Genomic DNA, 16827 nt, shown 5'->3' with positions numbered 1-16827 from the left:
TTTTTTTAGAAAAACTATTGGAAATGACCAATAAAACAAACATAATTAAAGTTAAGGATTAATTTTTTTTTTTTGAAGAAGCTAAAATGAGATATATTAACAAAACAGTCTCCTCAACACAAAGTGTGTCTTAAGGGATCAACTTGTAACAGTAATTAATTAAATGACCAATATGAAATCAATAAATAAGTCAAGGGACCAATTGTCCAATTTAGTCTTTTCAAAATTTATAAGAATTATTTATTATTTGGGGTTCCTTTCATGTATATCATGAAAGGATAAAAGAGAGATAAAAAAATTTAATTAAATTATATTAAAAAAAAAGTAAACATTGATCATCACCAAGATTTTTATGTGAGAAATTTGTTAACGTTCAATCGTTTGCTAGATTAACATGACACTTTAATATATCGTAGAGACATTTAAGAAAAAATATAATATTAAGATAGCCTTCTTGCAACTCCAAAGTGCTAAAATCTATTTAATTATAGTTATGAAACCATAAAAATTTTACTTATAAAGTGAACAAACAATTATTCAATTTACTAAATGCAAAGAAAGAAAGATATGGCTCAAATTCAAAAGTTTACTTATGCTTTAATAATACTTCTTTCTATGTTTCTTCTTGTAACCTATATTTCTTGCCAAATTGGTATGGAAATGGAAATTAGTAAGTCATTTCTTCACACCATTATAAAAAAATTCTCTTTAACAATATAAACGATAGTAACAATATTTATTTTATTTACTATTTGACATTATAGGTAGAACTCCTTGCCATCGGGACAAAGATTGTGAAGTTCAAGTGCCATGTGATCTTCCTGAGGTTTCGAAGTGCATTGATCATACTTGTGATTGTGTGTTAATAAAAACTCCCTAGGTCACAAACTTAAGGTTAATAAAAAATGAATAGGTGATTGATGCAAGTTGCTATATTCATTGTGAAATTCACTCTGCTTGTCTAAATAAAGTGTGTTAGCCTCCTTTAAGAAGGAAGTGTCTTTATTTACCTAGTTTCTCACTCTACCGTTGTCCAATTTACTTCTGCCTCACGGAACTACTTTTTGGATTATGATGGACCAATAATTTTTTATTCGAGATCGCGAGTTAGTGTCTAATGGTGTTTTTATAGGTCGGGTTAATGTCTCTATGGTAGTATGGAAGTTGATGAGTGTCTTTATAAGAATGAGATTAGAAGTTGACTAAAATGAAACCTAAAATAAACTTAAATGATTAAATGTATAATATAACCAAAAAATGTTAAATTAAACGGATGCTATATAAACAACTACTAATTAACAAGTTGTATGCTTCATTGTTCATTTAGCTAATAATAATATAATAGTATACTTTGTAGTCAAGGTGAACTAGTCCAATTGGGGTCTATAAATAGTATACTTTCTTCAATAAGTCCATTCTATAAAATCTTTTTGCAATAGAACCTAAAAAGATAGACATCAAAGTGTGTAGATATTATGTTTTAGGTTTTATTAGTCTCAGCTATTTTATATAAACCATATATAAATGAGTAAATTGATAAATTTCCATTAAATACTTTAAAAAATTTGGCATGAATTTTATACTCACATTAAGCATATTGATCGGTGATATTTTACATAATCAAGTTTCTTCAATTACTCTGTTATATACCAAAAAAAAATATTTAGAAATATTTCTAAAGAAACTCACATCCTTCACTAATTCGAACTTGCAACACAAGAACATTACAAAATTAGAATAAACCACTAAATTACATTACATACAATTTAAATTTATTTAACCATTACAAACTTTCAAATTTATAGTTTGGATATTTCTCTTACACCAAATGCAATCAATTAACTAATGACTTGACATGTTCTTGTAGAGTAGAGAGGCTTGGGTTGTTCCGGTAATGATACATAAAAGGAACCATTCTAGCAACATTAAGACAGAAATTGGTAAATGATGATGGAAATGGATATGAGACTAGAAGTTCTTGATTGAGACATTTCCATTCATTTGAAATCATCTCAACAACATGACTTTGTGCATCTTCATATGAAATATCTTGGTGTTCACTCATGTAACAATCAAGATATGATCCATCAAGACCATTTTCATCTCCACTCTGTATTCATGCAATGAAATATTGCATACCATTAGATTAGAACATGCATTTAACACTATAGTTAGTTGTATAATCTATTTTTCAAAAATATAAAAAATATTTCATCTGGTTCTTTTTATAAAAGACATTTCATCTTTTTAGATTTAATTGAATAATTAATGTATTTAATCTATATTATAGATCAGATACATTAATGATTCAAAAAATCGAGAAAGCCGAGATGTGTTTCGTATATAATTCATCAAATGTTGTAAATACATATTTAAAACATAAACATATATCTTACCTTAGTTCCTTCTAAATCATCAGAGAGACGAAGAATTTTTGCCACAGAATATATGATATTTGGAAATTCATCATCCAAGATAGCAATAGTTTCCTTTGAAATACCTTGAACATGATCAAAGAGGAAGAATGCATGGATAAGTACAACATGCACTCCTGTGCTCACAATTCCATTATTCAAGTACTCATCTGCTCTTGCCAAGTGACCACAATTCAACCAAATAGCCTCTTTCAAGAAAGCATTTAATAACCGCACCCACTGTTTCATTCAAAATTTCTTAGATATATATATAGTACTAATTAATTGGTTTCTACAAATAATTTTGAAAAAATTCTTTGATATCATGAAGTTTTGTTGAATATACTTGAATATGATATGATATTAAATAAGTATATGATAGGTGCGTATCCAATAAAATTTAAGGATATCAAAGTGTTTCTTAGAATTTGGCCTAACTCATGCTTACAAAACTGGCTTGTAAGGTGAAGATTGCCTCTAGTATATAAACACTTATTCAGGTCATCTCGCAATTGATGTGAGGATTGCCTCTAGTATATAAACACTTATTCAGACCATCTCGCAACTGATGTGAGGATTGCCTCTAGTATATAAACACTTATTCAGACCATCTCGCAACTGATGTGAGACTTCTTAACACACCCTCTCACGCCCAGCACTATTGGGCTTGGTGCGTGGATATAAACGGTAGGTGGCCCGATAGCGGAAACCTGATAACAGGTGGCCCCACGGATCGTGGAGAGGTTCTGATACCATCTTAGAATTGGGCCTAACTCATCCTTACAAAACCGACTTGTAAGGTGAGGATTGCCTCTAGTATATAAACACTTATTCGGGCCATTTCGCAACCGATGTAGGACTTCTTAACCGTGTTCACCAAAAAATTTTACTGTGATGAAAATAAAAAGACAGTTAATTGGTTTACCGATTTTTTTAGTGTATCTATCGGGTTGAATCCATGCTTTTTGTAGATCATTTCAGAGAAATCATTGGTAACTTTGTAGAGTGCACTCAAAGTAATTTTCATAAAGTTGGGAAGATTCGTTGTACCAGTCATTTCCCATCTGGATCGAAAGATCATTTCATAGTAAGTATTAGAGTTAAGTACGATATTACTAAAATTAGATTTTTGACAGTAAAATATCTATAAGATTCATGCTTTCAAGATATCCGTGGTTGTTCGATCAAAAGTGGATGATTTATATCTCAATATTTAAAAAAAAATTAAATAAAATATTCTCAATTTAAAATTTAGACAATTCAATTTTAATTCAACGACTACAGAATATCAACTTCGTGAATGCGTCAACATTTTACCACAACCAATTCTTATACCAACTGAATTAAATCCACGTAAACGAATGTAGTACTTATTTGTATACCTATATATTAGCAAATAAAATGTATAGATTTATTTAAAAAAAAATGAATACCTGTTAACAGCTTGTGTAAATAGAGTAAGTTGATCCAATGTTCCGTGAAGATCAAAAATGTCATCAATAACATAAACTAAAGAAATAGGTTTTGTGAGCTCAACTCTTTGGTTAGAAAAGCTTGGATCTGTAAAACATGCCATGGGCCACTTGTACCATTTCAGAGGTTGATACCCTTCAAACTTCACATCCTTGACTAGTCCAAGGTCTTTCCACCATCTATCAATTTAGGAAATAAATATATTAGAAAAAGGTTAACTAGTGTCACTCGGGCGTTAATCAAGGAGCTTAATATAGTATAATGTTTTTAGAATTTGTGTAATTCATGTTTTTGAAGTATAGAAAATATTCTTTTCAATATAAAATTTACCTTTTTAAATTTTCTTAACTAGTGCCCTTAAAATACTAATCAGTGGAGATGGAAGAAAAAGTCCCCCCAAAGGAGGTTTGAGGACGAAGAATTTGATAATTTTTAATGTTGATGGATCTAAGTAACAATTGTGGTGATCTGCAGGGATGACAATGAAGGAAGAATACTCTGCGAAGTGGGGAATGGATAGGGAATGGGGATCGTTTTAAATAGTATAAAATTGTGTGGTAAAGTACTCCTCGCTCATTCTTTGCCCCATTGACATCTCTGTGTCCAACTAAATTCCATAAAACCAGTTTAATCATAGGATGGGGACATATACTATCATAGAATTTGGGTTGGCACAACTAAACTCCACAAAATTGACTTAACCATAGGATGGGGTTCGATATAGAAGAAATCTTATTTGCATGTGATCCTATGGATCTTGGATAAACTCTGATATTAGAATTTGAGTTGGATCTAACCCAACTCTACAAAAATTTCCTTTACCTATAAACATATTTTTAAACTTCAGACTATCACTCATCCAATGTGGAGGAATCTTTAACACCTAATTGAATTAACCATAAATTTTAATGTGATTAATTAGGTGTCGCAACTCGCAAGTACAAGAAAAAATTGGTGTTTGGTTAGTTAGAAAACATACTTAGAAACTTCAATGATCTCATTCTGGTTCATGAGCTTAACTATGCTGGAATTGATTTTAGCAAGTTCATCTAAACAGTTCCATTCATTCTTAGCCTTCAAATCATTGACAAATATGCTTTTATCCATAAATCTTGACAAGCCATAGTGAATTGGGCATTGAAGAGTATTTGCAACATATCTAGCTTCCTCATGATCATGATGTCTTAAGAGCCATTCTTGAAGAAGCTCAAGGCAAAGGTACCCTAAATATTTGAGATCATCTTCTCCTTCAATACTTAGCTGGGATGCTTCGTACAAATTAATGAGACCTTTCACATCTTCACCATATTTTACTCTAAATGTATTTTGGGTACACTTCAAGTTGTCAAATAAATCTGCAAATTATGGGAATTTCTACTATATATTTAAAATTTCAAATGTACTGATATATTTGATCTTTAAATTAAAAATTATTTACCAAAACTGTCAGCGGTAAAATAATATTGACATTGTGAGTTAAACTAACCTGAATTGACGTGATAGCCACCTTGTCGCAACAAGCGAAATGTGAGTGCAACTTCATAGAGTGTATGGCTACTAACAAAATCATTGGAATTACTGCTTAATATCAAATGTTGCTTTTCAAGGGCAACTTTGATCTCCTCAGCAAAGTAGTGTTCAATTCCAAGCCTTTGGATAATATCAATTAAATAAAAACTCTCCATTGGATCTTCACAAGTAACAAGTTTCTTAGAAACTTGATTAAATTTCAAAGCTTGTTTGACATAGATTACATCCTGATCGAAAATGTAAAAAAAAATGGTTAGAACATTGAAATAAATAAATAAAAATTATAGATATTTGAAAATTTGTTTAAATTTATAATTTTTGAATTCCCACACTTACCATATTAGAGATTTGTAACTTGTGTTGTGGTTTTACTCAAGGAAGCTGATGAGTATAATGATGTGTGATGCTATTTATAGTTTAATTAATATTACGTTGTTCCAATTTTTATATTGTTTTAATTTTTATAAATCACGTGGTTCATGTTTATTTACAATTAAAAATGTTACTTCCTCTTGTACCAAAAAAAAAAAATATGCTGCTTCGTCTTCTCCTACCAAAAAGAAAAATATGTTACTTCCTCCTTTCTATATGTCGAGTCAAGTTGAGTTCTTCCTTTTCAATCAAAATTTTTTATACGCATAAATTAGAAACCGAACTTCTAACAACGTGCTTAAGAAGACCAAAATTTTATTAATTGAATCAATTCATCGTGTTATTTTTTAAGGATCATGCACTAGTTAAGGAAACAAAAATGGAATATTTTATATTGAAAACAACTTTATTTATATTTTAAAAATATTAACTACAGAAATTTTGAAATAAATTTTCTATTTTTAATTTTTTTTTTTTTTTAATTAGTGCTACCTAGACCTTAGCATTTTCTATTATTTTAATATGTTTGAAATTTTAAACTTTTGTTTATAAATAAATCTAGAGAGAGTACAGTGTTTAAAGAGAATGAGAGCCTTACGAACAAACACACACTCATTTTTTTTTTCTTTTCTTTTTATGGAAACAAATTAAACACACTCATTGAGACACAGCTTATCCTTAAAATTATTAATTGTTGACAAAATCTAATTATAACTGGAATTCAAGTAACTCCATGTCATCTATGACATCATCCATTATTACATGTGGATGTTTGTATGGATGAAAAATCAATTCACGCCGTATTAGCAAAGATATTGCAACAATATACAATCAAGCACACAACATGAAGTATATCACAAATTAAGCATATCATTAAAAGTTTACTACCATATATCAATAAATATGTTCATGTGAACATAAGGCAATCGGCAGAAACAATATAAATTATCGTAAAAATTGGTGGTATTTCCATTTATTCATTTTTAAATGATGAAATTCTAACTACTAAATTATCTGATAAAAAAAATATTGATAAAACTCAAGAACTAGACATGGGCTAATGTCACTTGATCAAAAATAAAATTGAAAAAACTTTATAAATTTATATTTACAAGTACTAAAAAGCAACTTAATTTTATATAGGGACTATATAATATACAACAAAAAAAATTATTTACATTATTAAAAAAAAAAGTTATTTACAAGGACCACATTTTTTTATCTTACTTCATTTTTATTTTACTATAAATCGGTTTTTCTCCTAGCTCCTCAACCGTACTTCAATAGTAATCTAGGATTCCAAAAACATCAAATTTAAAAAGCATAGTACTACTACCACACGTACTATGTCTATCTGAAAACATAACATGGTACAATAACACATGTTATTGGTGGTGATGATGAGTGGTGGCTATTTTTGGATCTCATGAAAAATGAGTTTCAACTACAACTATACAACCACAAACCAATTCAATGTAGGTCCAATTTTTCATACCTTGGAGAGTTGGAATCATGCGTTTAAACCATTCATCATCACATGTGTTTAGGATCATTTTAATTAATGTCGTTTTAAATTAGTTTGAGTCAAATTGAGTCATTTAAATATGGTTTTAGTGCATCAAGAAGTTGAATATTTGGATGCATAACTCAGAGAACAAGTATTTCAGACTAATCATATGAAAATTTTTGAAGAAAATTGGAAGATTCCCAACAACGTTGCATGCGCCTCGCGCAGAGTGTGTTGCACCTCGCACACCTTGATAGAAAAGCAACGAGTCCAATTTTGTTGGCCAACTTGAAACCTAAAATATATATAAGAGATCAACTTGAAACCTAAAATTTGACGGGAAGACTAACTAATACAACGGAAGAAAAAATAAGGGACCAACATGAAACTTTTAAAAGATAAGGGAGTAACTTAAAACCTAAAATAAAGATAAGAGACCAAAAGTGTAATTAAACATTTGCTTTAAATACAAGCATCGTTTTAAAAATAAAATTTGTCCTTCAAATATAAACTCATTTTCAAATTCCTAGATACATTTATAAAATCATGTTTATTTTACTATTTTTATGGTACAGTACAAGATCATTTTTAGCCACATATAGTTAGTAATAGTATACGTTATACGTAGTAGTTAGCACAAAATATAAGATCTTGTTTAGCCACATGTAGTTATGGTAACAGAACACCGACTCAATATGAGGCTTAATTATATATTTGATGTGTTACGTTTATTTTAGATTTTAATTTGGTCTGTTATGTTTAAATCGTATCAATTTGATCCTTTGTGTTTTCATTAAATCTAAATTTAGTCATTTTCGTTAATTTTATCACTAACACTACGTGTCAGTGTGTCCAAATGTCCGCATGTCTGTCAACATATGCAAAATGGTTGTCAAATGTGATGAAACTAAGGAAAAGATTAACTAATGCAAACTGTAAAAATGTAAGAGACCAAATTAATATGTTTTAAACGTAGGACACCAAATTAAAATCTATAATAAACATAAGGGGAAAAAAATGCAAGTCTATATTTTAACTATATAAGATGAAAAAACTATATAAGACGAAATTCTCTTCAACGAAATTCAACGAAACACACTGTTTTTCATTTCTCTCACTCAGTTTCAAATAAATAAAAAACTATGTTGTAAATTACACCGATCCAAAATTGGCATCTCAATTCAAAGCTTCACCTTAAAAGCTTACACTTGTAATCACTGGTTTTCATCGTGAAAATTTAAGGATTTCATAGTAGTAATAACTAATTGAAAACTGGAAATTAATGATAAAAAAAAATATATTATGATGTCTTTAAAAGAGAATTTCATATTATAATTAGCATAAGATATGTCACCAAAATTTATTTTTTTAAGAAGCTAAATTAGCCCACTCAAATTGGCACCAGAGAGAATTGAACCTCAGACCTCAAGAGGAGCATACTCTCAAGTCTCAAGCCAATACCAATGCACCAATCGGGTTCTGTCACCAAAATTTTTAATCCTAATAGGGTATTCAAACCATAATTGACATAAGCATAAAATCACAAGTACATTGAACACTTAACAACAAATCATATTAATATTGTATGATCATCAAATAATACTTGAGTAACTCTTCCGAATACACCACTATATAGAATGAAGTTTCAAATTTCTATCATAATTAGTAACAAAACAAATGCAGGGTTAAGAGAGAGAGAGAGATCATTCCTTGCACACCATTCATTCACATATACACAACCAAACTGTGTTAAAATGAACACAACATAAAACTTCTATGTCGTAGCACTATCCGACATACGCTTCAAATCCATTTCAACTTGGTCGATTGTCCATTGCATGTTCTCCAATTTCTGCACAATTTAATCAATGTTAGAAATTTTTTTATAACAAAAATACTTGAGATAAACTTTGTTATGAATGAAGTGCGCATTTGCTAAACTATTGTCACCTTTACAATGTCATGGTACTGTCTTGCAATGTCGTCAAAGTGAGGATCGACACCTTGGTACTCACGCAGACGAGTAACCTGGTACAAGAGTTAATATCATTATATATAACCAACACATACATGATGAATGATCACTATAATGGACGAAAATATGATCATTATGATATCAGCCATAAATTTAGGACAACATAAATGTAACAACTATAACCGAATCCATATTCGCAAAAATTAGTCCCTACTCCCTAAGCCATACTCAATTTGGTCTTTGGAAGTGAAATTTCAAAATGATCCTTGAATATGAAAATTTTCAATCAAGTTAGTTAGTGTCAGACAATTTCTGGGAGTACATTTACTGATCCAAAAGGACTAATATGTTAGAAAAAAATTTAAATTTCGGGACTATTTTGAAATATTAATAAATTTAGTGATTAAATTGACAGTATTCTATAATTTCAAGGACTAAATTGACGATTCACTCATTTTTATTTCCAAATCTCTTCTGTTGTTGCAATATCCATCTAAATACTCTCAACTCCGTCATATCACAAATTTTATGAAGAAAAAACCATCATACCATAGATAAATAAATAAAACAGCATTAATATTATTAGATTAAACATATAAGAATCAATCCATCATCCATATCTATCAAGGACGAACATCTAGAAAAGAAAATGGAAACATACCGCTTTGTTATATGCAATAGAAGCCTCTTCAGTGGCCTCAACGAGATACTTCCTAAAATTAAAAGGAAACAACTGATTAAAATTAAATCAGGAACTGCATACAGTTACCGAGGTTTCATCGTTCATACCTAATCTTATGAAGGGCAGGTATAGACTCCTTTGTGTACGTTCCGAGGAGGAGAACATTTTCTAGAACCCTGACATGAAATTGCAGATATCAAAATTATTAGATAATACTAGAACCTAGCAAAACTAATGAATTGTGAAATTGCTGATAATATAATGGAAATACATAAGTTATGTAACTGTGTACGATGTAAACCAGAAAATATCCATACTAGTGATAGAACAAACATTTTGGCCAATGTTACACAAACCAATAATCATGCTTTCAAAACATAAATCCAGCAAAGTTTTAGTGTTATCCATGGATGAAACAGAAATACTAAAACCATAATACTACAAATTCTACAATCCATGTTGCTTTTAAAGTATGCAGTTTGACCAAAGTTGACAAAAAGCTTGAACCATGTTACGTTTCAAATAAAAGTAAAAATTATAAAATGTTTCAATTATTGGTTTAACAACTTAAACGTGTGTTTGATCTGCTAAAAAACAGGGGACTGAACTGGACAACTTTTGTTGTACACTGTTTGATTTGAAACTGGTTATGGGACTGGACAAATTAGGTAGCAAGGGACAGGACAACTTTCTGAACCACAGTACAACTTTTTGTCCACAGTACAACTATAAAAAATATGAAAATACCCATTTTATTTTCGAATATAAAAATATTATCGTCTTATATCTCTTCGGTACAGTTTTGTCCTGTCCTGTATTATCTTGTTCTGTCCTCTACTGTTCTGTCCAGTTCTTGCTGTTTTACGAATCAAACGCACAGACAAGTCTTGTGCTAATGTTCCATTATACATGAAATCTGCTCAAAATCTATTACCTACCAATGTGTGGATAAAATCCAAACTAAGATACATTTTATAAATATTGGAACCAAAATCAATTTTCCGATGTTATAGTTATAATTAAGTAGAACCACATCGATTTTTGAATTTCAAACACAACGTATGAAAAAATAAAAGCAAAATTATCTAATCCGTTTTGGGATTTCTCATCGATGAAAATAAATATAAGGAAGTTTCCTGTTTCCACTGATAAAATAAACATTAGAGAAGGCATTACGGAAGTATTTGAAAATGCATTTAAGGAATTAAACAGGCCCAAAGGTAACAGATAACAAACAAACCTCAATTTTGCACTCATGGTCTCACATCTTTTACAAAGCCATGTTTTCTGCAACTCATCCTATAAATACATTGGGAGGTCAATTCAAGTTGTGTCCTTAACTATCGAAGTAGTGGAAGTTAGTGAAAAACAAATACTCACATATTTATGTTGATGATCCAACTTCAAATCTTTGACAAGTTTAATGAGCACCCCAAGTATCTGCTCCAATACCTGATTAAGAGTAATGACATTAACTATCTACATTATATCACCATGAACAAGATATTATATTTTTATATTGGGGAAAAATCCTTACAAAACCAGATTGCAAGGTGAGGAGTGTCACTCATTATAAACTTATTTCAGGCCTTATCTTTATTCAATATCGGACTAGGGTTTTTTCCAAAACACGAGATCAAGAAAAGAAATATAATGCATAAGTATGACAAACTTCACATGCAATTTCTCTATCACACGCGCAGGATCAGTGACACATACATTATAATATTCAGCAAATTTTCTATCTGCAGAATAAAGGTCATCCCTCAGTGCTGTTTCTTCTCTTTCAATCTCCTCAATCAACAACTTCACCCTGGTAAAATAACATATATATGAAGAAAATTTAGTATACAGATATATTTACAAATTCATAAACATACAAGTACCAAAACATGCACATTACACATTATTAGTGCTCTGCTATTTTATAAAAGAAGCATAAGACAGAAGCAATGGCAAATGTAAAGCCTTAAACATTTGCAATTCTCATCTTAGAAGCTCAAGAGTGCATGCTGATAGAACCTGGGTCATGGATAAGTCAGTTATTGGGCTCAAAGCATGGGAAACCTACATGAAACAGAATTGATTGGAGGGAGGGAATGGACTACACTTGCTGAGTTGCAGGGTGTTAGGCTAGGAAGCAGGGATGCATATGTATAGGTACCGTACCGGGTATGAGTATGGGTGCTAGAAATGTCAGTTTAAGAGGGGGAAAAATTAAGGTACGGCTCGTAAAAAAAAAAGAGTTTTTTTATGTATAACATGAGAGCTAAATTGTTCAATTCACAACAAAGGGAATCCTCTATCCAATGGAAGAAAGAAGAAAAAAAGAGAATTCTTTATGTTACGAAGTACAAGTGAATAAGAATTTCCTAAACAGTATGTCCAAAACAAAAGAATTTTCTAAATATCACAAGAATTAGAAAACATCAATAAGCCCAAACCTTTCAGGAAGCCGTGAAGTTGAACTTTGACTTCCAGATGATGATGAATCTGAAACAAGAAACAAAATATTATCAGCTAGCTGAACCAAATTATAAATCACTAATTCACCATTACATCCCCATATTATATCATAAATATGCAATTCACACTTACCATTGTCATCCAATATAAAGGCATTTGATAACTTATCGCATTTCATTTTCAAGCGAGCATCTACTTCACGCGAGAGAGACATGCGATATTCTGTCATATCCTAAAGATATTGTTTATGTCAATAACGAAAAACATAACCAAACTAATCACTTAAAAATAAAATCTATCATAGATAAAATGAAAAAAGCTGACTTTCATATACTGATTAACATATTATACCACAGATAATGGTGTTTGTTGATGCTGGGTTTGCCACAGATAAGCAGGTGTAATTCCAAGAAAACGATTCGGAACACCGCCAACTCCAGGTTCCGTTGGATCCATAGAAGAAAGAGAATAATTAACCCCACTAATAGAGCTGCTTGGAGTGGTATAATTAGAAGAATTCATGCTTGAGTTGATCACGCCACTGGTGTTAGTACTGTCAAGGGAGCTTCGAGACACTACACTTAGCTTTTCAATTTCTTCATCACGAACTTCTCCATCTTTGGAAATAAGAGGTAGTCTCAATCGTTGAGCCGCTTCAGCGACAACCATTTGATGTTCTAATGTTTGATAAACCTGACAATAAATAGACATGTTAATGCAAATCAATGAAAACCAGTGCCCAAAAATTGCATTTAAGCACACAATGCACAATGCATAGACATGAAAGCATAAAATATCAAGAATTGAAAAGGTAAAATAAAATAACAGAAAATATTCTGACAAAATATACAGAAAATGATATATGTAATTTATAAGAAATACATTCACAGTCCTCTCTAAGGTAACTAACTACCTAGGACACAGTTATTTTGCAATACCGAGTGACAAACCTCCATGAAACCTTCCTTAATTTATTTAGTTAAAACCTCTCATAAAAACAATGAATAGTTTCTGTAAACAGGACAGACCCATTCCTTTCAATGTTGGGTGGGATATAACCTAGTCAGCATATTTGAAACAAACCAAGTTAATTCACAATTGTCTAGAGAAACTAAGGTTCCATGTTCACACCAACTTTTGACTTTTAAGACCCAATAGAGTACTCAGGTAGCTAATCTGTTAGGATATAGAATATATGGGAATATCTGGTCAGTTAGTTAGAGGTATCATGTATAGTAGTTAAGAGTTGTTAGTTAGTTTGTTAGTTAGAGTTTGAGAGTATCGTGCATAAATAGAAGATATATGGGTAGAGAGAATCATCGAGTATTGTAACTTTTGGCAAATAGAGAAGTAGCTCAACTGTAAAGGGGAAGCTCTTGGAGGAGAGTTTTTGTCGCCTATTTTTCCTATCTTCTTAATAAAAGTGCTCTTTCTATTCAATCTAAGTTCTAACTGATTAAACTAACTAGCCTAACATAAGTCATTCCCACAAAGAACATTTCGTAAAGAGTATAATAGCTCTCTCCATGTACATGACTCAAAAATTTTAGTACGAACAATCAAACATCATTCTCACACAGGTAAGCTGTGATGTATGCTGTTCTGCTGTCAAAAATCAATATCTTCATTATTACGCTGTCCAAAATACAAATATCACTTCCCTCCATGTAACCTATGATTTAAGGTATAATGTTCTCACAAATAGCATATGATTTAAGTGAAAATAGATGATCCATATAATACACCATTCCCACAAATAGCATTTCGTAAAGACTATAATGTTCTCTCCATATTGATGACTCAAACAAGTACCAAAACAAACAACATTCTCGGAGCGCTCTCATGTTGGTTTCTAAATCAAATAAACATTTAAGAAATAATATTTCAAAACCTGAGGAGAGTTCCTCAAACCGAACTGCGGATAAAGACCTCCAGTATCTCTAATTCCTCCAATGCTAGACACAGAAATGGCTTGATGATACTCTTCTACCATTGCAATAGCCTCGGAATATATAGCCTGCAACCAAATCCACCTCATCAAAAATATAAATCACTAAAATAAGAATCACATCACACACACACACACACTACACTTAACCAAATTCATACCACCAATACCAAAAACAAAATATTTAACACCATATTATAATCCTTAAGGGTATGTTTGGATAAAGAATTTCGGAGGGGAGGGCTTATTTTTCTTTTTATAAATTAAGGAAGCAATAAAATGTTTCCAAAACTAAATTAAGTAAGATTAAAATGTTATATGATCGTTTATCATGTTATTCTTTCAAATTTTTTTGAAAACTCAAATATATACCAAGATATAGACTTAAACCTCAAAAACCCTCTATCCAAACATACCATAAGAGTTTAATGTGCATACATTTTAGACTGGCATTCAACGCAAGTCTTTCAATTTTGGTTTCTATATTATCACTTCTAAAATACACTTACAAAAGTGAAATATTGTGGCAAAAAAATATTTTCATCGAATGTCAGTGTAAAATTGTATAAAATTGGTTTAAACTGACAGTGTACAATGTATACATATACTTATATACATACCATGGCTTCTAAGTAACGAAGTCTTTCCCTACACATTTCCTCTCTAGCCTGCAAATCAAAGTCAAACATCAAATTTCAATACCCAACTAAATTTAATTCCATTTTTCAAACATTTAACAAAATGGGTCAAAGAAAGTTTGAATTTTGAATGAAAAAATGAAACACCCATTTTCCAATTTTGTAAGCAAATTCAACAAAACACATAGAAAACCATAATTTAGAGAGAGTGAAGTACAAGTTGCAGATCGTTATAGAGAGGTTTGGAAATGAGAGATCCATCAGGAGCCAAGCAGTGGCGCTCAAGCTGATCAACGACCTGTGCTACATCGGCGGGAAGGTTTTGGCTGTGCAAACCCTTAACCATTGAAGAAAACGGTGTCGTTTTGAGTGTGGGGGTGGTAAGTTGAAGATGGAGAAGAAGAACGAGAGAATTGAAGTTGAAGTTTCAGGAACTTAATTCTAATAAAAAAATCAGACTAAGCAATCATAAAATTTTTAAAAAATTAAGATTTTTTTGTTTTTGAAAGGGAAATTCCCTCCCTTTTGTTTTATTTGGAAAAAAAAAACTTGAAATAATAATTTATTTTTATATTAATTTAATTAAAATAATGAAAAATAAATATTTAACTTGTATTAAACAGATGACAACTATGTCATTATATTTTCGTAAAAAAAAAAAAAAAACTATGTCATTATATTATATATAAGAAAATGATTTTTAATTTTTTTAAATATTGTCGACGGTTGTTGATTTTTTTTTTTAATTTTAAGCACTGATTTGTGGCAGACCATTTATGAAAATGGTCCACCATATCACTCGCCGTATTTTTAATGTAATTCATTAAATATTAATCAACGATGGACCATTTGTAGATTTACAAGTGATTTATGTTAGAATTTTCTTAAATATTCATTTTATTTGTCAAATAAAAAAGAGATGTTAATTTTTTTTCCAACAACAAACTCAACTCATTTTATCTAAAATAATTGATTCAATAGAGAATGTGATATAATCATAAATTTGGGGTTAACGTATATAACATTGACGTCCTTGCTAACAAAAGCGACATTAGTATTTTTTAGGTAGAGAAAAGCGACATTATTTATTTGTCCTTTAACGAAACTTATCTTAAAGTTTTGAAAACATTGGAACAAAGATCCACAATACAAAATAATAGCAAACACATGATTATAGTCGTTGTGAATTTAACTCAATTAGTAGAAACACTATATTATATATACAAAAGTCGGGATTCAAACCACAAACACTCCACCTATAAAAAATACACAATTATATTATTTTTTTTGGTACAAACACAATTATATATTTAAATGGTTACAAAAGTTATTATTCAAAAAAAAAAATAGTAAAATACTATAAATTGAAAAATGGTGCATGTTATTATACATCATAACTAGTGTTTTGATGAGGGTAGGATTGTTTTCGAGTAATTAGTCAATTTAGTCCTTAAACTATCACTCTCTCACCAACTTAGTCCCTAAACTATTAAAACCAACTAAAAGGTCCCTAAACTATATTCACATCCTTCAATTTAGTCCCTAAACTATTAAAACCAACTAAAAGGTCCCTAAACTATATTCACATCCTTCAATTTAATCCCTCGGTTAACTTTTCCGTTAAGTGACTGTTAGTAGTCCCTAAACTATAAAAAATACTTCAATTTAGTCCCTAAACTATCTTAAAAAACAACAAAATAGTAACAACACTGCTAATTCATTACTGCTAAATCATACTGCTAAATCAAATTACTGCTAAAACAAATAGTCTCTAAACCATACTGTTAAATCAAATTCATTTTTAACATAATTCATTACTGCT

General features: G+C 30.5%; 2 protein-coding genes and 1 long non-coding RNA gene across 4 annotated transcripts; 1 reads left to right on the top strand and 2 right to left on the bottom strand.

Annotated features, from left to right (window-relative positions):
• Window positions 1-490: 490 nt before the first annotated feature.
• LOC123918848 lies at window positions 491-1009 on the top strand. Its single transcript, XR_006812936.1, has 2 exons — window positions 491-670; window positions 765-1009. It is a non-coding gene; the product is annotated as an uncharacterized LOC123918848 (long non-coding RNA).
• A 723-nt stretch (window positions 1010-1732) lies between these two features.
• On the bottom strand, window positions 1733-5848 carry LOC123918843 ((3S,6E)-nerolidol synthase 1-like). Its single transcript, XM_045971001.1, has 7 exons — window positions 5754-5848; window positions 5374-5644; window positions 4867-5242; window positions 3848-4066; window positions 3340-3478; window positions 2397-2654; window positions 1733-2110 (listed from the first exon to the last, which is right to left on the bottom strand). The coding sequence occupies exons 1-7, from the start codon at window positions 5754-5756 to the stop codon at window positions 1835-1837; spliced, it is 1542 nt and encodes a 513-aa protein (XP_045826957.1). The 5' UTR covers window positions 5757-5848; the 3' UTR covers window positions 1733-1834.
• A 2974-nt stretch (window positions 5849-8822) lies between these two features.
• Window positions 8823-15460, bottom strand: LOC123918844 (AUGMIN subunit 4-like). 2 transcript variants are annotated; one of them, XM_045971003.1, is made up of 14 exons: window positions 15223-15448; window positions 14988-15035; window positions 14311-14436; window positions 12771-13112; window positions 12552-12651; window positions 12398-12446; window positions 11673-11766; window positions 11334-11405; window positions 11194-11252; window positions 10061-10129; window positions 9933-9984; window positions 9247-9324; window positions 9062-9148; window positions 8823-8892 (listed from the first exon to the last, which is right to left on the bottom strand). In XM_045971003.1, exons 1-13 carry the CDS (start codon window positions 15349-15351, stop codon window positions 9071-9073), a joined length of 1296 nt encoding a protein of 431 aa, XP_045826959.1. In that variant the 5' UTR covers window positions 15352-15448; the 3' UTR covers window positions 8823-8892; window positions 9062-9070. The 2 variants fall into 2 exon arrangements, with proteins under 2 accessions (XP_045826959.1, XP_045826960.1); XM_045971004.1 differs by lacking the exon at window positions 8823-8892 and having other exon boundaries at window positions 8926-9148; window positions 15223-15460.
• Window positions 15461-16827: the final 1367 nt, after the last annotated feature.

This window comes from Trifolium pratense, linkage group LG3 (genome assembly GCF_020283565.1).
Source record: "Trifolium pratense cultivar HEN17-A07 linkage group LG3, ARS_RC_1.1, whole genome shotgun sequence".
Classification (NCBI taxonomy): Eukaryota; Viridiplantae; Streptophyta; class Magnoliopsida; order Fabales; family Fabaceae; genus Trifolium; species Trifolium pratense.
The sequence above is the reverse complement of the archived record's forward strand: the minus strand, read 5'-3'. Positions and strand labels throughout refer to the sequence as shown.